This window comes from Electrophorus electricus, chromosome 7, assembly GCF_041902795.1.
Source record: "Electrophorus electricus isolate QZ-2024a chromosome 7, ASM4190279v1, whole genome shotgun sequence".
In the NCBI taxonomy this organism is placed as follows: domain Eukaryota; kingdom Metazoa; phylum Chordata; class Actinopteri; order Gymnotiformes; family Gymnotidae; genus Electrophorus; species Electrophorus electricus.
The window spans coordinates 32,109,270-32,137,239 of record NC_137503.1 but is presented as its reverse complement, the minus strand read 5'-3'; the positions used below and the strand labels follow the sequence as shown (position 1 = coordinate 32,137,239).

The 27,970-nt window shown below is 45.6% G+C and overlaps 2 protein-coding genes across 12 annotated transcripts in view; one reads left to right on the top strand and one right to left on the bottom strand.

Moving 5' to 3' along the window:
* Positions 1 to 27,970, top strand: part of ralgps2 (Ral GEF with PH domain and SH3 binding motif 2) — a 72,485-nt gene extending 44,515 nt beyond the window's left edge. For 3 of the 11 annotated variants that reach the window (XM_081718311.1, XM_081718312.1, XM_081718313.1), the window contains exons 10-21: positions 16,554 to 16,691; positions 16,887 to 16,977; positions 17,087 to 17,154; positions 17,251 to 17,392; positions 17,883 to 18,034; positions 18,329 to 18,383; positions 19,542 to 19,619; positions 20,720 to 20,825; positions 22,103 to 22,195; positions 22,518 to 22,623; positions 23,435 to 23,526; positions 23,924 to 27,970. In XM_081718311.1, coding sequence (XP_081574437.1) covers positions 16,554 to 16,691; positions 16,887 to 16,977; positions 17,087 to 17,154; positions 17,251 to 17,392; positions 17,883 to 18,034; positions 18,329 to 18,383; positions 19,542 to 19,619; positions 20,720 to 20,825; positions 22,103 to 22,195; positions 22,518 to 22,623; positions 23,435 to 23,526; positions 23,924 to 23,953 — 1,151 coding nt within the window. In that variant the 3' untranslated portion in view covers positions 23,954 to 27,970. Of the gene's footprint in view, positions 1 to 16,553; positions 16,692 to 16,886; positions 16,978 to 17,086; positions 17,155 to 17,250; positions 17,393 to 17,882; positions 18,035 to 18,328; positions 18,384 to 18,836; positions 19,471 to 19,541; positions 19,620 to 20,719; positions 20,826 to 22,102; positions 22,196 to 22,517; positions 22,624 to 23,434; positions 23,527 to 23,923 lie in introns of those variants that run through there. The other 8 variants (XM_081718317.1, XM_081718316.1, XM_081718314.1 and 5 more) reach the window with 8 other exon arrangements.
* Positions 18 to 15,371, bottom strand: angptl1a (angiopoietin-like 1a). The gene is made up of 5 exons (XM_026995929.3): positions 14,726 to 15,371; positions 5,580 to 6,492; positions 2,473 to 2,666; positions 1,335 to 1,605; positions 18 to 1,109 (listed from the first exon to the last, which is right to left on the bottom strand). The coding sequence occupies exons 2-5, from the start codon at positions 6,370 to 6,372 to the stop codon at positions 922 to 924; spliced, it is 1,446 nt and encodes a 481-aa protein (XP_026851730.3). The 5' UTR covers positions 6,373 to 6,492; positions 14,726 to 15,371; the 3' UTR covers positions 18 to 921.

Sequence of the window (27,970 nt, the reverse complement as noted above, 5' to 3'; positions counted from 1 at the left end):
AGTTGAGCCTGAAAGCATTTTACTTAAAAACAGTTTTTATTTTGTTTGAATTTGCCTAGCACATGACATGAGCGGGTAACTGGTTCCACCTTCTATTAGAACGTCCCCTCAACTTTCAGAGGTGCATCTGGGGTGTCTGAGGTATGTGTCTGTCAGTGCTCATGGAACAGGGGATTCTGATTGGCAGTTCTCTTGTATGTACAAACTGTAGTGGCACATATTTGACATTTGATTTTATCAGTTGCACAATGAATGAATGTAAGAGAGAAAAACTCAGTGTACATCATAATGGGGGAAACATAACCAAGGGTATAACTATTATAAATAACTACTGATAAATAACAGGTGAGTAAGGGCAATTCTGTAATATGAGTTCTTAAATTAACTCTTAAAACAAAAAAGACAAACTTACAAACAAAATGTATATTTACAGACCAGCAATACACATCAAACCAGATGCCGCACTCAGCACAGTCTGTTTCCAGTCCTTATTGTGCATGGAGGGGGGGGGGGGCAAATACACAACCAAAAGTGTACTAAGAGCAAACAGCAAACATAGGGTTTATAGCAAAGGTGATGGATGGGTTAAAAACAGCCCTGAGGTTTGGATGAGGGCCAGAGACTGATTTGAGCTTATTAGACTTTTTAGTGAGGAGTCTGATGTAGTTGGTTTTTCATACCGCTGCCTGTGTGATTGCAAGCAGGGTTATGGTCTACAGCTGGACAGAGACTGACCGTCACCACTTAACTGATGCCTAATCAGTTCTTCCGAGTTCTTCTAAAGGTTAAGAAAAAATATGGCTATAAATTAACTTTGTGCTGAATAAACAGGTCTACTGGACGAGGTGGAGTTTAGGAGACTCGCGGGATGGGGAGGTGGGTTTTATGCAGTGGGGGATGGGACTCCAAGGGGCGGATCTCTCAGTCAATTGGCCGAATCATCATGCGGACAGACTTGAGCGAGTAGAAGCCTCCCCCATACTCGGCCCAAAAGATGCCATCCTGGAACTTGCTGCGGTAAACGCCACCTGAGTACCACACGCCGTTTAGGTTGGTCTGTCCACATGCATTGTACCACCAGCCACCTTTGTGGAAGTGAGCGCAGTTTCCTGTGACCAGAGAAGAGCCAGTGAGCCGACAGAAAGACAGTCACAAAGATAATCATCTAGATAGTTGCATAGTACTCCCGAAAGTCAATGGATTATGGCACATTGGCATAAAGGCTTAACCCCTGTCCTGGTTTGGGAGGTGAGGGTGAGACTTGGCAGACAGCGGAACTCATCTCAGCGTGTGACGTGTAAAGTTAGCAGCGCGTGAGTCCAGGGCAGCTGTACCTGTGAAGCTGTCCTTGTCTCGGTCCAGCGTGGTAAAGGGTTTGCCGTTGTGGCTGGTCAGCGAGTCACCAGCATTGCCCTGGTATGAGCCCAGCCGCAGACGGAAGCTGTCACTCTCCTCCTCAAGCCGGAAGCTGCTGTACTCGGCATAGATCTTCTTCCCCACCCAGTCCTCCAGCTCTACGAGCAGCCTGTAGTCACCCTGCTTGGCCAGGCTGTAGATGTTCTCCAGACCCAGCCAGTACTCACCGTCAATGTTTCCGAAGCCTTTCTGTTGGGCAGGATCAGAGGGAGGGGTTTTGTGGGCTTGTTAGTTCGGGTGGCATGTGGGTAGAAATTGCAGGAAAAACATGATCTCTGTGGAGAAACTGATTTATACAGTGTTTGGTTCTGTGTGATTCCTGCCTTTGCAATAATCTTTACTGAAATTTGTGTTGATTCCCCCCCCCCCTTTCCTTTTCCCCTCTTGTGTGTTTCACATGCACAGACACGCGCGCGCACACAGCACGTGGGTCTGTTGCTTCTGCTTACAGCTTTGATTTTTAAACAGGCATGTTCTACTCTAGGGATGCAAGTTTGTCATGCTGTGAGAGCAGACAGAGGCAGTAGGCATGCACACACTCCCTCACACACAATTGGGCTCTTCCCAGAGTGCAGCGGGGCACTAAAACAGTAGCCCTTATCCACGCTAAGCTGTCCAGCTGGATTCAGATGTGCACATTAGCCAGGTTTGAACAGGTGGAAACTGTGTCTGTTCTTCTGGTAAAGGTGAACTTGCTCAGGGACCTCAAGGGCTGTGTGTGCACTTCAGGGCTGAAAAGAGTAGCCTCGTGCTCAGGTTTGTTGTGGTGCATCTCTCCACATGTGGCATCCAGGGCTTTTTTGGGGGGGGGGGGTCTCGTCTCGTCTCGTCTCTATGATCCTCCCTGCTGTCCTGGCAAAGCTGTGTTGGTGAATGTTGATCTTTGGATCTTTTGACATTGTTTACGTTTCTACAGCAGAGCACTGGGTGGGCCCAGTTAATCAGTCATCGCACATTCCATCTCTCGACACACAAGTTCACTTGTGTCCAGTCACTGCATTGTAATTGGCAGGGTGCATTTGTGGGTCTGGGTCTATGGGTGCTTGTCTTCCTTACCTTGTAGTTCTCCCAGTTCCTGAAGAAGTTCACTGAGCCATCTTTCCTCCTCTGAAAGACAGTCCAGCCACCATTGTCCAGCCCGTGCTCACACCAGGCTTGAATCAACTTATCACTACCCTCTGCCTTCAAAAGATACATCCCACTGTTGCTGTGGCCCGCTTGGCGTACACTGAAGCAGTCTCGGAATGGCCCTGGGAGAGAGGGACAGAGAGGGACAGGTAGTGTGTGAGAGAGGGAGGGATGGGCAGATGGATGGGGGGTGGGAGGTAGGGACAGTGAGAGTGCGAGAGAGCAGAAATAGTTTTTAGCACAGCCCTGAAGCTGAGGGAGAAAGGTTGTGTGTTGTGCTGGTTTGTGTGCTGGACACTGCCCAGCAGCAGACTGATTTGGTTCATGAACTGGTCTATGACCCCATTCTCTTGACTAAAGAATGCACTGTCCCCCATCCAGGCCAGAGTGAAGACGACAACAAGATGGATAAAGGGTGAATGTTTACAGGCACACCAGCCTTGTAATGTCAACAAACAAGCCGGTGAAACTATTAACAGAGACGTGAAGATTAAGGGTTCCTAGAATACCCCCGTGCTCCACGAGATTTGAGGGCTCCTCTGTTCTTGCTGAAGTGGCTCCCTAGGGAGATATCTGAACATCCGTCAGCTGTACACCTCGCGTCCTCTGTGCTTGGTCAGCTCCTCACTAAACCCTGCTCTCCTAATGACGATGGCATGCCTGAGCCTTTTCTTCTCTCTATGTCTCTCCCTTATCGACGATGCCCATATCATCAGCCTTAAGCTAAATTCATCAGTTATGTGGGATTAAGCCAGGAAGAGTTGGTGGGTTGGACAGAGAGGAGAGAGGACCAAGCATGGGTGGTGATGATGATGATGATTGGTTATCTGTGTGAGAAGCTGTTTGCTGGGTTAAAGGGAAGCTCTGTGCTCATGCTGAAGGAGGTGGGTATCCCAGCATGTCCAGCAGATCCATCAGTTAGGGCCTTTCAGCACACACAGCCGGCCTTCGAGCCAGGCAGGATGCACCCAGCAGGTATTAGACAGGTCTGCTTTTCTTAGCAAGGCTGTGTTAGGTACATTCTAGACCAACTTTGTTTTCTGGGGTTGCGAAGCCTGCCCATGCAACTGTCTCATTTCCTCCTTACTTTGGGTGAATCCGCTCAGACGGTGGTGTGGCTGTTGGAGGCTAGCATGTCCACCAGAAACCATGTGATTTTAGGTGAGGCAGGCTTTTGCTCAGCTGCTCTTGGCAGGGGGAGGGGGGATTGTTCGTACTAAAGTGCCCAGGCCAGCATGTTCTGGAAAATACATCCTTCTGGAGCTCAGAGTGGGATGGGAAAATCTAGTACTGTGGGGAGTTATTGGAGTTGGAGGTTGCTTTCAGAAAGCTTAGAGCTTAGAATTTGTAGTCCAAAAGGGTTTGATAATGTTAGTGGATCTGCCACATACATACATACACTGCAAGTCTACTAGGGCTTCACGGTCACCAAAAGTATAAGTGTTTCTCCTGATGAGATGAAAAATCATGAAGAGGACATGTCTGTGGTGTGTGTAGGAGACTGAGACATACTGGCAGCAGCTCTGCTCTTTTCTGAAGACCTGATCCAAGTCAGTGTAATTATAACGTCTGTTTTCACTCATGTTCTGTAACCACAGTTTAAAAGTCTTTTAAATGATAATAAATAATAATGAAGATAAATCACACTGCAGGTTCAAATTACTCTTGTAGGAGAAAACCCTGTAATTTACTACAGATGCAGGCTTCTTGTGGAATTGGGTGTTGATCAAAACCATAATTCTTTAACATCTAAGTCTTTTGGGTTCTTGAAAAGCTTCATGTATTAAGTGTTTTTTAAAAAAAAGGATGTACTGGCACTAGCAAATAGTAAGTGTTCTATGAGCCCTGATGTCATTAAGAGCCCTGTTAAAATGCTCAAGGCTTGAGCTCATACCAGCCCTATGAATTCTTTTACCTCTTCTGAGTAACCCCACTAAAGCCCCTGAGAGCCTTCTCTCTGTCTGGTGATCTCTCCCTCTCAGGTGCCAGCCCTTTGCATCTGCTAAAAGCACTGCAGTAGTGAGAGACAGAGGCTTGTGGAGTCATGGGCAGCCTCACAGTGCAGAGAGGAAAGGTGGTGCAAGCGTGTGGGTGTGGCTTCTGGTTTCATTAGGTATGGTGATGTGGATGCTGTGTGTCAGCTCCCTGAATCTGGTGCTCGTATATCAGTCTTGTCGCAGGTGTAGAATCTGTTGGATGACTGTGGGACAGCTGGTTTTCATTGTTTTTATCGTGTTTGTGCTTCAGAACATGTTCAAATGTGAAATGACACATTCCTGCACCAATGCTCAACCTCTCAGCTACGTGTGTGCGCACTCTCGTCTGTGTGTCTGCTGTGCCTGTGTATTTATTGTTCCATCCCTCAGCATTGTGTGCTGTCTGATGTGACTTGCTCCTGCAGTGAAGTCTGCTTTCTCCCTCCTAACTCAGAATCACAGCCACATGAGCCTCCACTCTGCAGGAACATGCTGCATGTGTGTCTGTCTATGCGCAGGACCACTGCCTCTGTAGTGCCATACATGTTCACTAGGTGTTCATTCACTTCTGCCTCTGACTTTGTTTTGAACACATTTTGATTCCTCCTCTATTGCTTTCAGCTATAACATCATGCTTCATTTTCTGCATGATTTTTTTAATAGAAAAACATTGCCATAAAAATCAATGTTTATGCTTAAATTCACTGTTGGAGACTGTGCTCCTTTACGGTGTGGGTGGATGTGGGTGGGTGGCCATGCATGCATGCATGCATACACACAACGTCTGAGCTCCTGGACAGCACAGGAGTAGCACTGGACTCTGGGATCTTTTTGGGACCTTTTTTCATACACTAGAGAAACTATTGAGCTCTGCTTTTCTGCACCTAGCATGTTCCCTTACAAGTCCAGGCATGACCATGCTACAAGTACTGACCACACAGCCCCCTCAGCCCTGGACAAGTCTTTGCAAAATATGCAACCTAATATAATACACAACTGACTATGGAGGTCAAACAGAGCCTAGCAGGCCCAGCTTCATGCTCTGATGCCCCCATTTACCATCTGAGGTGAGCGTTCCCTGCGGTGGCAGAGGCACACCCAGTGGGTCTGTGGTTGGTGGGACCTCCATGCGCGAGCCGCGTGGGAAAGCACGGTTGCTGTGGTCGCGCTGGATCTCGTTGGTGAAGCGGCCGGCGGCGACCGGGATGCTCTCGGGCACCACCTGCACCAGTGGCGGAACAGCGGGGGGCTCATGGCGGCTGTAGGCACGACCGCACCGCTCCTCCAGCGCAGAGATCAGCACAGACTGGTTGTTGACGGTGGCGGCCAGGCTGGCGAAGCGCATCTCCAGCTCCTTGTAACGCGAGGCGAGCCGCAGCATTTCTGACGTGACGTTGAGAACCCGTGCCTCCAGCTGGGCCAACTCTAGAGAGTTGTCACGCTTGCGGATGATCTCGTGCAGCAGCTGCATGTACAGCTGTGTCACGCGTGAGTTCATGTTGCGTGACTCTTTGCGCAGGAGCTTCATCTCATTCACCAGGTTGCCGTCGACGTCGGCCACCAGCTGCAACGTCTCTATCTCGCGCCGCTGCTTGGACAGCACGTCTCGCAACACCGAGATGTCCATGCGTGTCACCCGCTCTTCGTCTGCCTGCGGCCCAGTGATTGATGCACAGATGGGGCCCGTGATCTGCTGCTGTGGAATCAGGAACGTGTATGCGCACCTCTTGGCATCGTCCGCCGTCGAGCGGCGGTGCCGCGAAGGCAGCGGCTCGTGGCCTGAGCGACAGGTGCCAAGGGCGACGAGGGAGAGGCAGAGAAGTACCCCCAGGTTCCACTTTTCTACTTTCATGGCTGCTGCACTGTTCTTCTCCTCCCTCCTCCTCTTTCTTCCTCACTTCCCCTCTTCCTCCTCAGCCTGGGCCTGCGCAGGCCAAGTCTTGTCGGTGACAGACTGAGCTGAGTAATTCACCTATAAAAAACAAACAAGGAACACAGCCGTCAGTCAACAGCATTTCAGCGTTCGAAAGGGCGCAACGTGAGGGGGCAGTTCAGACTGTGCTCTCCATCACATCTGAAGAACACTAATGAGAAGAGAACATGCCTTTTTAACACCTCACTCAGCTCTGACACCCACAGCAGCCTTGCATGCTCTTCTCAGAGTATCAGCCCTCTCACTCCAGGAACATAACATAAGAACAAAAATCTCCTCTTGACATGCACCTAATGGCTGCCGTGGGGACGGGACTGAGGCGGGGCAAGGAAGAGGCACAGGGAGCCAGGCAGCGTGGCCTAATGGTACTGCCTCGCATACTGACTCTTCAGCTCAATGGAATGGCAGATGGAACGTGCAAGGTACCCAAGTCCTATCATATAAATGGAGTTAATGGAAAGAGAGAGAGGAGTGTGTGGATAAACCAAGTTCTGATTGATGAAGTTCAGCAGAGGGCATGTCTGTACCAGTTCTGATTAATTATGTGCTGCAGGTTTCTCTGTGTTGTGGAGGTGCTGGCAGAAAAATAATGAGATGAGCAGACAGCAACAGAGATTTGTGTATTATGCAGAAGAGGGCTTGCTAGTGCCTTCCATTTGACCAGCTGTGCAGCTTGGTTTATCTCAGACTCATGAAACCAGATTACATCTAAAGCTTGAGAAGAAGCTTCCATGCAATACAAACATCCTAAAACAGCAGTTCATGTGGAAGCCATGAATTGCAACTCCGGTGAACTTCAAAAGACCTTTTTAAGGAAAAGACAGCTGCTACATTTATTAATTCTTTACAGCTGGAAATCATTAGCATGTGATGCTGATGTGAGGTACTGTTAGCTAGCATCAAAGCTGTTTCATCAAAAGCTTTTCAACACTCATGGGAGTCCACAATTAGCCTAGTGTTTCATGTTTATTTTAATTGGTGTTTGATATTCAATCTTATTGTAATAGTTTCAGTAAGATTAAACTGGTATCATAGACAGGGATTATCTGGTTAAAAAAAAAAGTCCGAATCTCCCCTTTCTCCAGCCATTATTGCACTGACCTGATATGCAGGAGTGGTAGCGATCTGAAACACTGCTCTGTACATGCAGAATCCCATCAGGAAGTGCAACAGCCAAAGAGTGGGTTGTTTACACTGCACCTTTCCTCAGCTGCATTCCAATGCGATTTTGTCTCCTTGCAAACTGGCCTTTAAACACCCAGTCCTGTCTGAAGTGTGCCCCAAAGCCCTCCAGCCCTCCACTAATCTCTCATTTATCATAGCCCCTCTCTGCTCCATTCAGGCGTCCGTTCTCCTTCCCCTGCACTCAGACATTAAAGTCACGGCTGTTCCTCAGCCCCTGCCAAAGCAAACGTGCTCTCCTGCCTGTGCTTTGGCTTGACTGGCGTCCATGCCCCAGTCATCCTGCACCATGGGTAAATTTAGTCCCCTTTTTCCACCAGGGACTCACTTTCTGCTATGGCAAACTGCGGCCTTCCTGCAGGGGGTGAGTATTTGGCATGTCCCCTGCTGTGGACTCTGTGTATGGGGTTACTATTTGGCATTGCTCTGTTTTCAGCACCTAGCAGATGCTCAGATCTGCATTCACTCAAGTGCCTCACTTTGGTATACACACCTTCCAAGACACACACACACACACACACACACACACACACACACACACACACGATCATGCACGTCTTTCATGCTTCCATACTGCCATGTGGGTTTCTATGAAGCCAAGGCCACGTCAGCATACCTGGTTGCAGTTTACACACACACACACCCCGGCTGGCAGTTTTTACATTATCCCTTAGAACTGACTGTGAAGCTGCCAGCAAAGACTGTGAGCCATGTTGATTCTCTGCACTTTTCATAAATATATGCTGACCTATGTGCTCCAAGAGAGGTAAACTTTGGATTTAGCCAATTATTTCTGAAGTCTCATTTGAGCTCTCTTTTTGTGCTGTTTTTTTTGTTTGTTGGGCCATGTCTGGTTTCAGAACTGCTTTGAGCATTTGGTGCCTTTAGCAATTATTGACTGCCTGCTGGCCAAATTAAGTACAAGAAGTATTCTCCTCTACTCCTTACCCCTCTCTCTCTGTATCTCCTCATATCTCTATCAACCTGCTTTATCCTGCAGTTTATCCTGTAGTGTTTGAGGGGTGGTAAGGGCCTCCCTTGTCTGATGAAATTCCCGCATTTCATTCCATTTCTTCCCTTCAGGTTGTTGAATTGAGCCATTTTTCAATTTTGTGCACAGATTTTTAAATGAAAAGTATTTTTCAGTAGTCTCTCGCACATAAGTATACGCATACATGCGCACACACACAAATAAAATGGCTCAAACTGATACCTCACACAGACTGATGAGGACAAAACTAGGACAACATAAGCAGAAAGAAACAGCAGTGCTTGTTGGAGGGGAGAGAAGGGTAAAGGAAGCAAGGAGCAGAACCAGTAGAACCTAAAGACAAAACAATAGGAGACATGTGGAGGTAGGAAAATGGGTTAGATAGCTAAAGCGTCCATTAGCTGTCCTACTGACTGTCCTGCTACCTGTCCAGAGCAACTTTTCGTGAAAAATGACTGACTTCAGGCCTCAGGATTGTCTCCATCTGTATCCTGTCACACTCAGTCAGATTAGCATTGATGGCGTATCTAGTGGATACCGGCACAACTGGATTGCAAATTTTTTTCTTCACAGTTGCTTTGGAGGAATTATTTTGGCCCTGGGGGGTCTTGGTAGTGGACGGCTGACGCGTCCAGCATGACCCAAAGCCAAACAAGTCAACAGCCTCTGGGTCATTGGCTTTTAGTGGGTTGTTGACTTGTAATGGGCTGCTCGTCTCTGTTCAGGGTTTATGTTGCTCCCCTTCTTTGTCTGCTCTGTTGCCGTAGGCTACCTGATGGAAGGAATTGTGTCTCAGTGTTAGTCTTGGACTGTTTATTCTGCATATTGAGTACTAATAACAGAGACTGGTGTGTTTGGCTTGGCTGTAAAGATTTGGAGCCGACATACCGGTTTGTCTAGTCTAGACAAGAGTCCAGAGGCTCGTATTGTAATTCCAGCTATATACAGGTATAAAGTGAAATAATGTTCCTCCAAGACCATGGTGCAACAGAAAAGAACAGCATAAATGCCAGGAGTGCCAGCCTGCCCCCACCCTTGTCTGTGCTGCCAGCACACACCTGCCTCTCTCGCCTTCCCCGGCCTCACCAGCCTGACCAGCCTGATTCTGCCATCTCCACAGCTACAGCCATTGGAGCCCTTGGCCAGTTGTCCGCAATTGCATAACTGGTAAGCCAGGCTCTAAAACCTTCCGTTACACTTAGGACCTTTTGAACTGATATACCAGATCTGTTTAGTTGTTTTTGTTGGACACAGTCACACCAACATCGGTTATAGAAGCCATCAAAGATCTGTTCTTCTGACATTGTGTGGTTCAGGGCATAGAATCATGCATTGTGATTGCATTGAGGAAGGTGTTAAACGAATAGTAAGTTTTGGCCATGTGGCAATTACAAAGCTTTCAACACAAATGCCAGCAGCCAAAGACCTGATTCCTGGCTTTGTCCTCCTTACCATCCTGCTTGAAAATATCCAGATGTTCCCAAGTGGATTTGTCATGAAATATATTTTAATTACTCAAATGGATTTTAATTCTATCTTCCCTTGTTTTTGTTTTTTCAGCAAGCTTTAGCAAAGAAGTAGATATTTTTCTTTTGCTATCCATGTTGGTTGCCAGTGCCATCTATGAAATCTCACCTCCTTTAATTTTTCAAACAGAGCTTGTTAGTGTGTCCCTGACTGCTAGATGTTGGCAGCTTTTGAACATCAATTGTCCTCTAAGCTATAAGCTTTTATAATCTTTCACAATGTCCTATGCTAAGTCAAACAGTGCATCTCACTGACACATTTGTGCTTTAAGAGTCTGTCTGCAGTTTATGAAAGGCACATTAAAAACAGTCAAACCTCCTTTGAGGGTTAGCCTTTCATCTCTTCTGTTGTATCATCTATTGTAGAACTGTGTGTCATATATGCTGTTTCATTAGGAATAACACTTTGTCATAAAGAGTCAGGATTTGTGAAAAGTACCTTATAAAGTTTATTGGTCTAAAGATTTAGAGATATTTAAAGAGTAAAAGTTATTACATGAAGGAGTAAAAAGCAGATTGTCTGACTGACAGACTGGCTCTCTGAGTTGAGAAGAACTGAGAACTGCTGAGAAGAGTGGAACCAGGAATGCTTTGTGGTTCAGTGAAGAATTATCCTCTAATGTAGAATATCTTGAGTGCATTTTGAGATTACTGACAATAGCTTCTATATAGTTTCTATATCGCATTGTTTTTCCACATGGGACTATGATGAAAACCAGCTAACTTTTAATCATTAGGTTAGAGATTGTTAGTAAGCAAACCTACCAAATGCTGTTATGGTATAATTTTAATTTACTAGGAATGTATGAAATTCCAAAAGAGAAGGTTCTTATTAAGAACTTGCCAATCTAATTGTTATCTAATATTAGCAGCCTGCTTCAGAAACGTGCATGCAACTCCAGAACCTCTGAAGGTCTCGCCTGCACACTACAGAGCTTTAATATTAGGATTATCCAGAAAGTGATGCTTTAAGTATTACTACACAGTTTGATCGACTTTATTAATTTGACCAGTATTTACACAGACATACACGTGCATACACACAGCTCCACCCAAACCATAACACACAAGCTTGTGTGTGACCACAAACACAAAAAACACACCTGAGTTATTGCAGACAGGTTAGAAGGCCTTGGATGTGATTTATTTATTTTAATACTAAATGTATTTCCCAGCCTTTATAACGGTATTAGCGATTTCCACATCTGGCCATCAGACTTTCCCGGGCCAGGTCTGTGGGGACACACAGAAAAGAGAGTGGTTGAGGCTGAAAGGGAAGATGCATAGGGTCAGGAAATAACCGAGGAGCAGAGAGGGCGAGGAAGAGTACAGCGAGAGGGGATCCCATGGTGGGATGTGTCAGGATGCTGGGAGCCCCATTCACTGCCCTTACATGCAGCCTCTGTGTGTTTGTGTGAGTAAGAGATAGGGAGGGGGGAATGAAATGGGGGAAGTAGTAAAGTAGGTTAAACTTGCTTTTTTAGCAAGTGGAGTGTATTGGTTTTTCCACGCAACAGAGACCACACGCATACGCATTTGGTATGGCAGCAATTACTGACACAGTTCAACATTTCAAGCAGGGCCAAAGATCAGCAAGCCAAAAAGTCTCAACATGAAGTTCCCTTACTCACATTGGAGAAAAACACTGACATCATGAAAGGTAGCGGAAACGAGGCATTGCAGGGAGCTAGAGAGGTCTGGGAGAGAAAAGCTCAGAGGAGGGGGGCCTGTCCCCTGTGCCCTCGGCTGCAAGCTGTAACCCCACGCCACCTTTTTACAGAGTCTGAGGGGAAATTGAGCTTGGCATGGATGGGGAGAGCAAGAGTGCAGTGCTGGATTTATGGAGTGAGAAGACCGGGCACACAGGCCTGGGGTGCAGTATTAAAAGAACCCTCTAAACTCAACGAAGCGTGGCCTTTCAGGAATAGCAGTTTGGTTTGGAAAGCACAGTCTCCTGCCCCATGACACGTAAACAGCCCTTTCCAGTACTTCTGATTTCTGACTGCTCTCCATCAGCTGTTAAAGTCTTTTTTCCTGAGCCTTAGGCCTGTGTTTCAGTGCTTCTAATCTCCACACTGCCATTCTTCTGACTGCAGTCTCAGAAAAGGGTTTAAGGGGTTTAAGGTGTCTACCAGCCCCCAGATACTCTCGAGTTACAAGCCCTGAACATGCCTCCTTTGTGTCTGCTGCTGGGAGTGTGTGAGTGTGTGAGTGTGTGTGTGTGTGTGTGCGCGTGGGACACTGTGAGAGACCACTTATTAGAGATTTTGTTTTAAGTGGCCAGGCCTACCAAACCTTTATAGACAAGGTTAAAAAAAGTGTGTGTGTTTAAACAAATAAGCCCTTGTGCTTGAAGACAACCACAAGAGTCATATCCAGATCTGTTTATGGTTATAGGGTATTACTTTATTGTCCTATTACATGGTTGCAAATCACAGAGAGGTCATCTTGCTCTGTGACAGAAATGAAGCCTGTGTTTTGTCTAAACGGTGAACTCGGTCAGACCAGCAGTGACGTGTGCTGCGCGTGTGTGAATGTTAGTGTGGGTCTGTGTGTAACTCTAATGTCTTACATTCCTCTGCATGTATTTCTCCTGTGCTGAAAGAAAGTGGTCACGCTGTGTTGGTTTCCTGGAGGCCTGAGAGAGAAGTGGATCCAATTAGAAATGTTCCGTGGCATTAAGAGCTCCTTGCAAATCTACCCTGCAAATGTGCTGCTGAATAATATGGTAACAGAAGATAGAACCAGAGTTAAGAGATGTAGCATCAACTATTGGTAAACTTGTATGCGGGTGTGATAAATGACCCGGAGTATGATGGTATACTGGTACAGAGAAAAACTCAAAGGAGGCACTGTGATGCAAGTGTGTTTTGCAGTGTTTGATTTGTATGCAATTAGATGTTCAGCTATTAATCCTACCTGTTTAATGTATATGCTGAAATAGTGTTTTGCATGTGTAGTGAACCAGTGAGTGTTCAATGACATTACAACAGTGCATGCCCACCATAGCAAGTTTCTTGCAGAGTGGTGTGGTGTGACACGTGCGCGCACACAGTCTCCCCCTGGCAAACCCTTATCATTTTTCTTACATACTGGCAATACATCTTACACTACACTAATGGCCTTTTACCAGGAGACTGGGAGCAGATCATTCTTCCACATGCCAGGAACCAGTTTACTGACACGTCATCCCTTCTTCCTGGGTCCTCTTTCCATCATTCACTCGTGCAAGGAAGCTGTCTCTACCACACTTCCTCAGGGAATAGACTGCACTAGAGATTGAGTCAGTTCTTTGACACTGTGCTGCTTTCGGGAGTTTTACACACTCACGGCAGGTGAATGGCTGCCAGATTCTCAAGCACGGAATGTTCCTTCAAGAAAAGCGGGGTGGTGTGGCATGGTGGGCTGTGCGTTTTTAACCCTGCTTGTAGGGTTTCCTTCCTTAATCTCCATATAGTCCCATCATTTGGTATGCAGTTGCTTTTAGGTTACATTTATTTAAGATAAAATGGTGTCACTTGGTTTTTAATAGGGTTTTACTGGGCCACATTTTACATTCTTAATCACACAAGCAGCATGAGATTCATACTAGTGTCCAGGCAGTGCTACCCTCTCCTGTGTGTGTGTGTGTGTGTGTGTGTGTGTGTGTGTGTGTGTGTGTTTCCATATGTGCTTTAGCACTCTCTACACCCCATGCTTCTGACCAGGCGAAGTGGCCCATGTTATGGGGAGTGGCAGCCAAGTTGTGGGGTCAGTCTTCAAAGCATCCACTGTCATGCTGATGTGTGCGTTTGCACGAGCGCGTGTGCGTGCGTGAGCGCATGCGCGTGCGTGTGCGCATGCACACAGGGAGAATATCGAGTGACCAGATTCCGTGTTTCTGCATGAGGAAGCAGTTAGGGTTAAATGACCTTGTGTCTCTGATGGTTTGTTTTTCTTTAAATGTTGCTTTTATGAATGGAGCCCCTTATTCCATCTCAAACAATGGAGGAGCACTCTTTAGAAACCAAGCGTTTCTAGACATCACAGCATGTCGTCTTAAAGAACACTGCAAATATGGAGCATATGGTTCTCCAAAAACATTTCCACACAACGAGCATTTGCAGCCCCACAGTAAAACAAATCCACTCCTCAGGCCAGACCACATCAAGCTCGGGCCTTCCCGCTTCCCTGGAACAGTGCAGACCAGTGCTGCGAGTCAGGCGCTTAGCAACAAACAAACCTACACGTCAGTCCGCTGAAGGTCGGGAAGGGCAGAAACAGCCTCTGCTCTGAGCAGATGGTTTAGCGAGGAGCTTTCTTTGATCCTCGTCCTAGTTCCGGGCTGCTGTGTAACTCGGACAGGGGGAGTGGGCATATTCTTATCTGGCTCTGAGCAGGATTGCTGGGAAGCTTCTTTTGGAAGAAAAAAGAAAAACTCCACAGCAATGCTAAGCATGTGCTGGGTAGAGAGAGAAGCAAGGCTTTCCTGAGGATGTGTCTCTGCTGCTGAGAAACAGAGAGCCAAACAAACACGGAGGAGGACTGTGTGAAAGAGAGAGGGGGAAAAAAGTACAATAACAAGCTCACTTACCTTTGCTCTGTGGATGTTTGCAGATGGTTGTGTTTCTCTGTGTGGATATTCTCTGTGTATTTCAGTATATTTTCGAATTTTATCCGGTCTTATGATTCTGCTTTCTTGCCGGGCCCGAGGCTCTGTGGACGTCCACGGGGCTGCACTCGTGTCTCATATCCCACGTTTAAGGCCTCCTCTCTGGGACAGCTCCACTCTGGATCTACCCCCTCACACGCGCCCTGTTACCAGGGGCCCTGCAGGCCAGTGGCGAGGCTCCGGGGTCAGGCGTCAGCAGCTGCAGAGCCGGGCATGGCTCTGGAAGTTTGCGCTCTGGAGACTGAGCCCTCTTCACATGCCGCCTCCACTTTTTCACCAATCACGGGAAAGGGAGGGGAGGGGTGGAGAGTAGAGGCTGGGACAGAGGGTGTGGGGTCAGGTGACTTCCCTCCCCCCCCCCAAACTGTTTTTTTGGAAGAGACTGTAAATGAAGTAGAGACAGAATAAACCAGTGCCTACAAATGTTTCCTCTCCCTTTGAGACCCTCATTCTTTTTCCAGAGAAAGAAGTTGTCTTGATGGAAACAGGTTTTTCTCTCTCTCTCTCTCTCTGTGTGTGTGTGTCATGCTCTCTCACTCATGCATACTTTTTTTTTTTTGGTAATGTGAGTCAGTGTGAGTTATTTGACCTGTGGTGTGAATTGTAGTTGAGCATTTGCTAATAGTGATTAGTGCTGGGGATTTTACCTGCAGATGCTATGTAATGTATGTATGCTTGCTCATGTTTTAGAATTTAATTTACTTTAGCAGAGTGTTTTGAGGGGGTTGCCACATGCAGGCTGGATTACATCAGCTCAAATGAGGTGAGAGAGACATGAACAGAACTCTTCCCCCTAAGGGGTGGGGGGGATTTTCACTCAGTGAAATCTCCCACACTGTTGTTCATAACAGAGATCTGAGTTACATTTCACTGACTAACTTTCTCTCACTCGCACTGTCTCACTTCTGCCCTGCTATTGCTGCCCCCCCCCCCAGCCCCCGTGTCTCTCTCTCTCCCTCCCTCTCTCTCTCTGGTTTTTTTAAGAATGGTGAAGGAAGCAGTTGATAAACTAGTTAACTTTTTTTTTTTTTTTTTTTTTTTTTATCTAGTCTTCAGTCACTGCGTCAATTTGCACTTTGCACATGTATGTGGGATAACCTTTATGGAAGAAAAAAGAAGCATGTTTTAAAATGGCTCCTAAAATAAATGTCCTCAGTTGAAGCCGGATCCTTGGAAAACACTAACCCAGTCATTTGTTCCTATGCTCTTAGTTGTTCCTAAGCACTCATACTCCTTTTCCTTAAAGCCACCCATATTTCTTTTTAATGTTAATATTTTCAGTAGTAATGTTCCTAATGCTTTCAAATATTTATCCAATCTGAAATAATCATTTCGTCTACAGCCAGAGGCATTCTTCTGTTCCTCATTTGAGTTGAGTCTCTCTTTCCTGGCCTCTCTTTTCCTTATGAACAAGGCTGAATCTTCTCATGCTGTTTATCCAGTGACACACACACACAGAGCTGTGTGTGGACTCTGAAACACCTCGAAACACTGGAAACCCATTATTTGGTGCTTCAAGAAGAGAGGAATGTGCTTGGATGATTGCTGACCACAGTAGGAGGTTTGCGTTCAGAAGAAATTGGATGACCCTGTTGTCCCTGTACGCTTTCTGTTCACAGCTGAAGACTGTTGACACAGTTTCATGATAGTGATGAACAGACAATTGCATGCACACATGAATGCAAAAAATAAACTGTAAACTAATTTTGCTGCATGTGTCTGTGTGTGTGCGTGCGTGTACTTTCTTTAGGTATGTACTTGTCTGATCTGACCTACATAGACTCAGCATACCCCTCCACTGGCAGCATTCTGGAAAATGAGCAGCGCTCCAATCTAATGAACAACATACTGAGAATAATCTCAGACCTGCAAAGATCCTGTGATTACGGTCTGTCTGCCTGTCTGTTGGCCTGTGTGTCTGTTGCGCCTGTCTGTATGTCTTTGCTATACTTGTGGATATAAAACTGAAAATCTTTCTGATATTACAGATCAGTAATAAGAAGAAGATGATTATGCAGATGAACAAAAATGTTAGTACACTAATTCAATTTTGAAATACCCGATATTTGTGTTCCTCTCTCAGAAATACCAGAATTGCCTCATGTCCAGAACTATCTGAACTCAGTTCACTACATTGAGGAGTTGCAGAAGTTTGTGGAGGATGACAACTACAAGTGAGTGTTTGTTTGATCCAGTCATATTTTTTATTTGGTGTGTTTTTAGGCGAAGGTGGGTGGGTGTGGGTGGGTGTGAGAGAGAATTTAAAATTAATTTTGTGTTTAGGTTGTCTTTAAAGATTGAGCCAGCCACCAGCACACCCCGTGCAACTGCCTCTAGAGAGGACCTTGTAGGTGAGGAGAAGGGGTTCCCTATGAATCCATTTAAAGGAACTCCATACACATCAAAACACAGCATTTTCATTCCTTTCATTCCTGTGTTCGACTTAGGACCTGATGCCTCTGGCTCTCCGTTATGTGGTCGCCGTGGTAATGTAGCTGAGGGTGCCCTTCCTAAAGTCCCGCCTACTCCACCCTCCCCTCGCAACCTCCTCCCGTACGGGCACAGGAAGTGTCACAGCCTAGGCTACAAGTGGGTGACCTTCACTTGTTCCCTTCTTTTCCATGCTTCACCAGCCTTTACACAAGCGCAGTCTTGCTGCTTCCTCATTCATGCATTTCATTAGTACAGCTGAGCTTGTTTAAGGCTTGATTCTTTAGCTGTGCCATTAACTTGTAGCCTTAATTTTTTTTTGTTTCAGTATTCCTTTTCTGTTTCTCTCTTTAGTCATATTTATTGATTATCCCCAATCCCATTTTTCCCTTTGGACTTTGTCATTTTGCCTTTATACACTGAAATTCATACATCACAGTACAGTGAAAAACTGGGTTTGGCAAGTAATAATAATTTTATATCGGTCAGTAATTAAATGTAGCACCAGGTAATATTAGACAAGACATGTATCAAAAGACTGAAATAGATGATGGTCTGTTAAGGTCTGTTATGTTATCGCAAAGCTGAGGACTAGATCTTGTTCCAGACGTTTTCTCAGAAGCCTTAAGCTTTGTCTTTTCTGCCTTAGTTTCATTCATAAGATGAATACAGTGGAGTTTAAGAGTGCAACGTTCCCCAACGCTGGATCCAGACACCTGCTAGATGACAGTGTGCTGGAGAGCCACACTCCCACACGGGGACAGGCTGAGAGCTCCACACTGTCCAGCGGCATATCATTGGGTATCTCTCACACACGCGTTCAGACACACACACGCTCACACACATACATGAGGGCAGACAGATCTCCATACTGTTCATCTGTAACACACACACACACGGAGGCCAAAATCTCCATGCAGTTCTGTGATATCTCACTCATACAGGCACACACACACATACATACATACATACACAGGCATGCACCCATACCAACCAGCCCATATCCTTCCACCCAAAAACAAATACACAAACAACATGGATGAAATTTGTGTAATCTGTGACAGTCACCTCCTTTCTTTCTCATTACTGCTGCAGGAAGCAGTGAAGGCTCTGAACTCAGTGAAGAGATGTCTTGGCCTGCATTTGAGAGGTTAGTTTCTATGTTTCTGTTACTCAATCACACATACGCACACATGCTTGCACACACACACACGTGCTTGCGCGCACACACACACATGCGTGCACACACACGCACGTGCACACATACACGCACACAATTCCAGGCTCTCTTACATGTGCACACGCTCTCACAGTGTACATGGACATTATAGGTCAACCAGAAACATATGGAGTACTTGCATAAACAGTCAGTGTGCAATTCTATAAGAGAACCAGCTTGTGAGAAGAGGCTGAAAGTCTCTTAAGTAAATTACAGTTGTGTAATACTCATAAAATACCGATTGCGTTACACTTTTGTGTTTTATAGAGAGTCATGCACCATTTTGTGAATCATTACAATGTGTTTACAAGATAATATATTTAGTTGTCATTGTAATGTATTGGAATAATTATGTTTTCTGATTGCGAAAATGTGTTTCCCCAGTGTACCTTACCACACCAGTTTTGTGAGTCTAATGCAAAGATGCAAACCCATAAGCTGGGGGGCTGAAGTTTGTCCAGAAGTGTATATTGCATTTTCTACTAGCAGCCTGTGTTTGTGAGCCATGACAGCCACCATATCCCCCTGCAGTGCGTGTCTGTGTCTGCCATACCACCTGAGCGTGTCTGAGTAGTGCTGGCACCTGGCCCAGGGCTGCTTAAGATCATTTGAGCCAAAGCCCATAGCTTTGCTCTTACAGCATGACCCCTTCATGCCTCCGGATGTTCATCTAGCTTTCCTCTGGCTCGCAGCACCATCTGCTTTCTCTACTAATGTGTGCCTCCTCTGGTCTGGCACTCCAGCTGCACTAACGTTATGATGGAGACAACCCAAGCTGACATACTATGAACCACCAGATGTCTTTGGGGCTATTGGTCGCACAAGAGCTAGCATGAGAGTGTGGCATAATCTGTCTCAAGCCAGACAAGCAGAAGAGCCAGGCGCTCGAGAGAAGCCCTCGTAGAAGGTTGCCGTGTGTGTGTGTGTGTGTGTGTGTGTGTGTGTGTGTGTGTGTGTGTGTGTGTGTGTGTGTGTGTGTGTGTGTGTGTGTGTGTGTGTGTGTCTAAGAGAGAGGGAGGGAGAACATACATGTTTGTATGTATGAGGGCTGGCACTGATCACTGCATCGCTATGACTGACACCCTACAGGACGCGTTTCTACCACTCTCTGGGCCCAGTCACGCGAGTAGGCCGCATCTCGTACAGAGGAGGCCTCAGGCCCAGCAGGTAAACCCCAGCCACTGTGGGGCGCTCTCTCTCTCTCTCTCTCTCTCTCTCTCTCTCTCTCTCTCTCTCTCTCTCTCTCTCTGGCTCACTCTGGCTCTGTGTTCTCTTTCCCTTTCTTGCGCCCCCTCATGACTGGGCTGACCAGCCGCACATGGCATGTATAGTACTGCTGCAATGTGTGATTTTGCAACAGCACTAGGTGATGGGCTTCTCTCTGGGTGTGTGTGTGTGTGTGTGTGATGGTGATTCTCTGCTGCAGCCTCTGCTTAATGTAAATCCAAATCTAGCTGCTCCTGGAGCAGCCACTGCGATCACTGCCTCTCACTCATCACACCTTTTACACATACACATGCTGCTCTGACAGTCAGTGAAGGAAGACAAATGAACTGGCAGTACACTTATGCTGTGCACTGTGAATACATGTAGTGTTTTCTAGTGATATACGTGCTTTGCAGTTACCTGTCTTTCTCTGGCTCTGATCTCAAATCTAGTGCGTTAAGTGTTGAGTAAATGACATTGTAGTTCTTGCAAAGCTCAACACACACCACATTACAGAAATAGGGGTGTGGCGTGTGCACGTGCAAGACAGGAGACTACACAAATAGAATATTAAACATGTACCTGCCCTCAGATCTCTTTCATGGTTATTTCTCGCTCCTTCTCTCGTCAGACCAAAACTTTGTGGTGTGGGTTCTCCTTTCTGCTCCTTATTATGGTTCTTCGATGTGTGTGCGCGCGTGTATGTTTGATGTAATGGATGGATACAGGGTTGTGTGTGTTTTGGTTTAATGGATGAGTACAGTGCTTCTGAACTAAATTAGGATTTATATTGTGCCATGCTCTTGTTCACCTTACCCTCTGACTCATTTTTTGAGACTCGGTGGAGTGCTTCTGTTTCATTGGACATATGTTCGCAGCTGTGTTACACAACCTCCCAACAATACCAGTTATTAATGATGTAAGAAGTGTGTGGCGTGGACAACAGCAAGACCTAGTATTGAATTCAAAATAACCAAACCTATTCTTTGAAGTGTCTTGTTAGCTGGGTGCATTCATTGTGAGTATTTAATGTGTGCGTGCGTACGTGCATGTTTCTGTAGCTCAGCGGAATCTGAGGAGCTGGCGGTGCACCTCTACCCCGGCGCCGTGACCGTCCAGGGAGTGTTACGCAGGAAGACCCTCCTCAAGGAGGGCAAGAAACCCACAGTGAGAGCTCCACCCTACTGCACCACCCTCCCTCTCAGACCTTCTCCATCCCTCCTCCATGTTTCCCCCAACCTCCCTGATGGAGCATGCCTCAGTGTTGTTGGCCTCCACCTTGCGTCCTCCCCACTCCCACATAACCTTTTCCCTCTGTCTGCTGATCCTTTCACGCCTCATCAGCCACCTTCACAGCACCATGTCTCATCTGACTTCACTCCACACGCGTCTCGGCTGCTTCCAGCCTCATCCTCCCATCATGCCAGCTCTCCTCTCCACATCACTCTGCCTGTACCGACGCTGTGGAACGGTTGTGTAACTCCTCTAACCCGCCACCCCGAGCCTGGGCTCTTTTTGCTTCTATGTTTCTCTTTTTTCTTCTCCACTCACCCAGCCTCTGTCATGCCATCACACTGTAACTTCAAGTCTTTCTTCTTCACCTCCCCTGTAGTTGGGGTGGGGGGGGTGGGGGTGTAGTAATGTCTAGCAAAGACAAAGCAGTAAAATAACCAAACCCTAGCCTTTTAAGTTTAGTTATGAGAACAGAGTTTTACAACCACATCCTCTTCACATTCTGTTTGTTCATCTTATTACACCCCCTCCCTTTCTTAATTATCTTTTTTCTTCCTGACTGACTTCCTGGCCTGCCAGACTTTAATAAGATGTGCTCTTATCGCTGTCCACAGTGGGTACATTTGGGGTTGAGGTTACAATATTGAATGGGTAGGCTGGGACGGCTGTCCCTTTAGGGCATTCTATGTAGTCAGCTACAGTTATGGAAAGAGTCTCATACCTGATGCGATGCAGTCACTTGGCTCTCCGTATCCATTAGAGTGAAGCACCGTCTCATGTACTGTATGGCACAAATTGCTCCCATGGCAATTGTGATTTAACACAGGCAGCTGACATCACACAAGTTATTTGATCTTCACCGTTAACTTAAATGTTCAGATGGCATCCATCACTTTTATTAACTGACCAAAATCTAGGTGTGTGTGTGTGTGTGTGTGTGTGTGTGTGTGTGCATGCGCGCGCACGCACACACACACACACACACACACACACACACACACACACACACCCACCCCAGTAGGCTTTTATAGGCCTGAAGAAGTTTCTTTCTCTCTAGGACTCTACCTTTTCAGTTCAGTTTTATTTGAGAACTGAAAAATAAATGAATTTATAGTTAACATAATAAAATGAATGTGGGTGTGGGTGTGTACCCCTTAATCTGTGATATGCGTTGTGATCAAATGTATATCTTTCTCTTTTTCTCTCTGTAGGTGGCTTCTTGGACTAAGTACTGGGTAGCCCTGTGTGGTACTCAGTTGTACTATTATACTGCTAAGTCTCTCAAAGCCACTGAGAGGAAGCATGTGAGTTTATCCTGAAAGTCTCACTCAGAATTGTTGATGTGGTTCAGTCTGCACTGTCTGTAACAGGGCGAGAGATCGAGCTGTGCTTTAGTGCTTCGTATTTCCATTGTGCTCTAGTGCATATGACAGACAGACAGATACAGTCAGTCAGAGTGAGAGAGAGAACTCTAGACAGTCTGACTGGTCAAGAGCCAAGACAAAGACCTATAATTTCACAGGAGCGACAGGGACTGATGAAAAGAAACACACACACACACACACACCCCACACCCCACACCAGCCCACATGAAAAAGTTTCTCTTTCTCTGTCTCTCCCTCTCAGTTCAAGTCCACAGCCAGTAAGTGTGTATCCGTGGTGGGCTTGATGGCTATGATGGCAGACGATCCGGAGCATCCTGATGTCTTCCTGCTGACAGACTCTGAGCATGGTGAGTGTCATCGAACTCACAGGGCTACACACCAGGCAGGACATTTAACCCCAGCTTTCTTAAGAACAGACCACTTGCTGGGGATATATAGAATATCCAAGTCTTTAAAATTGGTGCACTGGGATGAATCCTAACAGTGCTTCTTCTGTAACAGCTTGCTAAGAACAAACCAATCTGCATTTTCTGTAAAAGCAGAATACAATCATATAGTCAGCACGTTATAGTTCGAGAGTATATGGCGCTCATGGTGTAGTTCACAAGAGGGGACTACAGGATTTTAGCAGTGTTCATGATTTATTATTTGTGTGTATATTATTGCAAATGTGGATTCATTTCTCAGGGTAATGATATTTGGTATGTGCCAGTGTACAGGCATGGTCTAGACAGACGCACACGCTGTCTGCAACACCGAAATGTGTTATGTGCAAAGATTATCATTTTTCGCTACTCATCCAGTCCTCATGCCATTCCTGATCTGACATCATTACAGCTGTGTGTGTGTGTGTGTGTGTGTGTGTGTGTGTGTGTGTGTGTGTGTGTGTGTGTGTGTGTGTGTGTGTGTGTGTGTGTGTGTGTGTGTGTGTGTGTGTGTGAGTGAGAGAGAGAGAAAATAGGGGAGGGAATCTGCACCTGTAGCAGATGATGCTCTGTCTGGGGAGTCAGAGAAGGGCCCGTGGAGGGAGAGGAAAAGAAAGGGGTAGAGAGAAAGTAAAGAGGGAACTGAGAGTGAAGAAACACTCTTCTTGGCAGAGACCAGCGAACATGCAACTGTCTATGTCAAACTAAGACTCATTCTGCTGTGTGTGTGCAGGAAACTCTTATAAGTTCCAGGCAGGGAACAGAATGAATGCTCTGCTCTGGTTTAAACACCTGAGCGCAGCATGTCAAAGCAACAAACAACAGGTAAGAGTGCGTCTCATTGCACCTCTGTGCGTGTGTCTGTGCATTTGCATGTGTCTGTCCTGTTGTGTGTCTTCGATTTATGCTGCTGTGCTTTGGATTAGTCAGTACTGAAGACTTAACAACAGTAAATCCATTATGGCCACACTTCTGAGTGACCTAGATTTGATCAAAGCTCCCTTAGCAAAGAACTCTTGGATTCCTTTTGTTTAAAACATCACATTTGGAACCATGTAGCCTAGCAACCCATTTAAATGCAAGCAGAGTACAGTATAGAAATGTTTCCTGTAATCGGCAATTTTTGATTGTCAACATAATGGTAAAAATGCTTGCAGTAGAAATAATGGTATAAATGTTTTAATGCCTAATATTTTAATGACTTTACTTTTTCTTTTTTCAGGTCCCAGCAAATCTAATGTCCTTTGAATAAAAGGTCAGATGGCGGGTGCTAGAAGAAAGGAGAGAAGAGTTTGAGGAGTGGGCGGGGGAGAGAGGAGCACTTTTTATGGTAGCTTTTCCACTGCCACCACCCAGCCTGAGGCTCACAGCAAACCCCACCACCACTGCCTTAGAGAGAGAGAGAGAGAGAGATGGGGAGAGAGAGAGCGAGCATGTTTCCTTTTTCTCCTCTGTCCTTTCTCTCTTGCTTTTCTCTGTTTTTTGCTGCTCCCTTGACCACCAGACCCTGTCGCCCTACCAAAGTGAGGAACTGCATCCCTTCCCTGGAACTGATCTCACAGCACTCCATTGTTAGTGAAGCCTGTGCTCTGCTTGGACACTTGGACCTTAACCCCAAAAACACTCCCTCACTTTCTTTTTAAAAATGCATTTTTCAAATCCTTTCCTTTCTCCTCTTGGCTTAACTCCAGTGGAGGAAGACACAGCCAAGCCCAGGCAGGGCCCACCATATGGGGGCAAACAGCTGTATTGTTCCCCCACCTCACACTACCAGGACGCAGCAGGACCTCCTCTTCTCACCAAGCCATCTGCCAAGGAGACAAACGGGGTTGTCGCTCTTCTACAAAACCATTGCACTCTAACTCACCCACCAACGCACTCATACAAGATGTTGATTGTCTTTTCACACACTTGAGTTGGCCTAAAGCAAGATCCAAGATTTTCCACATGCAGGTTTAAATATAGGGAGTAGAAGTGTCTCCCTTGTGAAAACAACTGCAACACAAACACAACCCCAAAAAAGGGCTTCGATACTCAAAGAATTCTAAATGAAATGCATCCCCAACACTCTTCTTAAGTCTGCTTCACTTTTTTTTCTTCTCCAAATTTCTTATGTATTTGTGGAAATGATACCTGCACAGATGCACGCATGCACACAGAGTAGCACATGTTGTCATACATGCACAGTGTGTTGTAAGAATCTTTATTTCACTGAGGTCAGAGTTGCCCAAGCTATCTGTCTGATCCATCAGTGAGAGAAATGATCTATGCGAGGTGTAAGGCAGCAACAGATTAAAAACGGAGAGAATAAGTGGGAGGATGAGTTCGTGTTGAAGCATTGCATTCAGATGCCTTGCACTTAAGCATGGAAACACAGTGCCGTGTGTGCTGAGGCTTCCACACACGCACTATGCTCCATGCAGGGCAGTGAGCATACGAGGCGAGTGTTCCACAGCAGGGCCTCCTCATGGTACGACTCAGGCTGACCAGGCCTCTAAACAGGCTCATATGTACAGACTAATATCTCTCGCTGTCTCGCCCTGTTTTTCTTTGCCTGTCTTTCTCCCACTTTCTCTCCCTCTCTCATTTTTTGAGTCCAAATACAGTGGGAAAATGCCTAACAGGACATGTACACAAACATTTAAACATTTTCATAGTCAACTTGAAAGCTGTGAACGTTGGTTGCATTTTTGCCTGTAATGTCAAGCAGTTTATCATTCTTTTCTTACAACGGTAGTTTATCATATTAGATAGGTTTACTGTTTTAGACTGTTATATGTGGGTGTTGGTGTGAGTGTATGTCTGTCAATAACTGACAGAATTCACAGTCCAAACTATGCTGTCAGGGAGCCATTGGTCCTTTTTTGCTGTGTTTATTTTATTTTCAGTATTACTCCTGTAGATTACATTGCACAGGTCAAGGTTGTTTTAATTGTCTGTTACATTTAATTTAGCCTTTCTGTTTTATTTCTTGAAAACAATGTGTTTTAATGTGTTTCATGTTTTTGGTCGTTTTTGCCTTCTGTAAATCTAACCAAATGGGAGTTTACTATTACAGCACAGGGCTACACTCCATTTTGTGTTTAACAAAGGTTAGACTGTGAGAAAGTGCTGTATGATTTTTAAATGATAACATTATTATGCATTTCAGACTACTGTGTAATATCAATAGAGGAGGCTGTCTGATGGGAGGCTTCTCTCATGCAGTCTAGTTTTACATGCGTGTCCATGTTCACTCTAGTCATCCGCTTCAGTTGGGAGCAAGAGTTATAAGCTCAGAACAAATTAAAAGCAGTCCAGAAGAGGGGAGGTGACATGGATGGTAGCCACACCTCCTTCTTTTGTGGTGTTTGTTTACTTGTTTTTGTTTGTTTGTTTTGGTTCTCTTTGCCGATGCTTCACTCTGTCCTCCAGTCACCCTTCCACGTCCCCGGCTGACGTCTTTCTTTGAAGCTCTGGGTCTTGTCAAGCCTGGGCAACTTGGTTCATGTTCTTTAGGAGATGATTCAGCTGGCAGAACAACCAAACCCATGCTGACTAATTGGGTCTATTTTGATCCTCTCCTGAAACTCCTGGAAAAAAATAAAGAATTGAAAGTACTGATGTACTAAACAGTATTAAATTATTACCATTGCTGTCCCTTAATGAGCTTCTTATTATGGAAGTATTAGGGGGCACTTGTTAAATGCTTTATCAGCTCAACATGTCATTTGTACTTGGGATATTTTTTTCTCTTTGAAGAGGTGAATTCTTGTATATGTTTGGAGGAGCATGATGGATTCAGATGGTAAAATAATGTGCCCAGTAATTCCAGAAATGAATTGTCTTACATTAAGAGTCAGGATTTAAATGTGTTTCTGAGTAGAGATTATTCTTTCTCAGATCAGTTATATGAAATCATCCATCTGGCTTTTGAAAACATGGTAGGATCAGAGACAAGGCGCACATGGCAGAAACCTCAGTGCATGTGAACTGAATGAGCCTAGCACAGGAGTTGTCACACATTCACTTTATTAGAGGCCATATTGGCTTAAATCAGTTTGTGGAACGGCTCATACAGGCTTCTTGTAAAAGGTCACGTGTGACTGAGTGGACTTGGCAATTGTGTCCTCAGCTTGCTGTATGGAACTGAATGTCAGTTTTCCCGCACACACAAAGCCAGAGGCAAGTAAGCAACATGTCAGATGAGTTTTACTCACACATTTTGACATCTCTTCCCAGAGGGAGGAGGAGAATAAAGGAGAGGACAATGGTGAAAAATAAATCAGCTTTGTTTGTTAGTTTGCTTCAACTGATGGGAATCACACTGCTTGAAATCCTGATCATTTTGTTGTCCACGCAGTTCTGGCACTCAAGTGCTCATGCAGAATTTCATCATCATTCTCTCCATCCAAATTTCACTTCCATCCTTCACACAGATTTTAATTAGACCTTCTTTTTGCTTACTTCTAGTATATAGAAGGAAAAGCCAAAGGACAGAAGTGAAGATCAGAAATGCTTTGTGATGCACCACAGTCTGGAGAGAGTTGGACGCACCTAAGCTCTCACTATATTTCTAAGGTTGTTGTCCGTCCCCCCCCCCCCCCCCCCCCCCCCATTTATCTTCTGGCAATCTGCATTGTCTCACTGTGTAGCTGTATGCTCTCCCACGTACAGATGCATAGTATGATATTCAGACATGTTATGCAAGATTTTAATCAAAAAGCAGTGCAAGTGCATTAGGCTAATGGATGTTGTTCATCGGAAAAGCAGGTCTAGGACTCCCTGTTCTGGACTAGGATGGGAAAGTGTCTTTTTGTGTGGTTTATGTTCAGATTTGCTTATTGGAATGTATTTTTCTTTCTCTTTTTTTCCCTTAATTATGATCTTCCATTGATTGTCACACATGCATTATAACTTGAACTAACATACTGTTACTTTTATTGTACATACAGAACATGTTATACAAATACAACATCTGTTAGTCTGAAAGGTTTTTTTGTATCATGGTTTGCTTGTAATCTTTTCCTCTGGCTCCACTGACATCCATGGGATGGAACTGACAGGGAGAAAGTAATGAACAAATGTGAGAGAGAGAGAGAGAGAGAGAGAGAGAGAATCAGAGGTGTTAAGCATGTCATTCTGGGCCATGCAAGCTTACCTGTATCCTCCTTTCTTGTGCCCTGCCTGTCTGTTACATTGCAGCACTATGACCCCTAAACATAGAGAGATGTGCTCTTCAGTTCCTGACAGGGCAAAAACAATAAACACTTCTGTTCCTTTTTCTAAA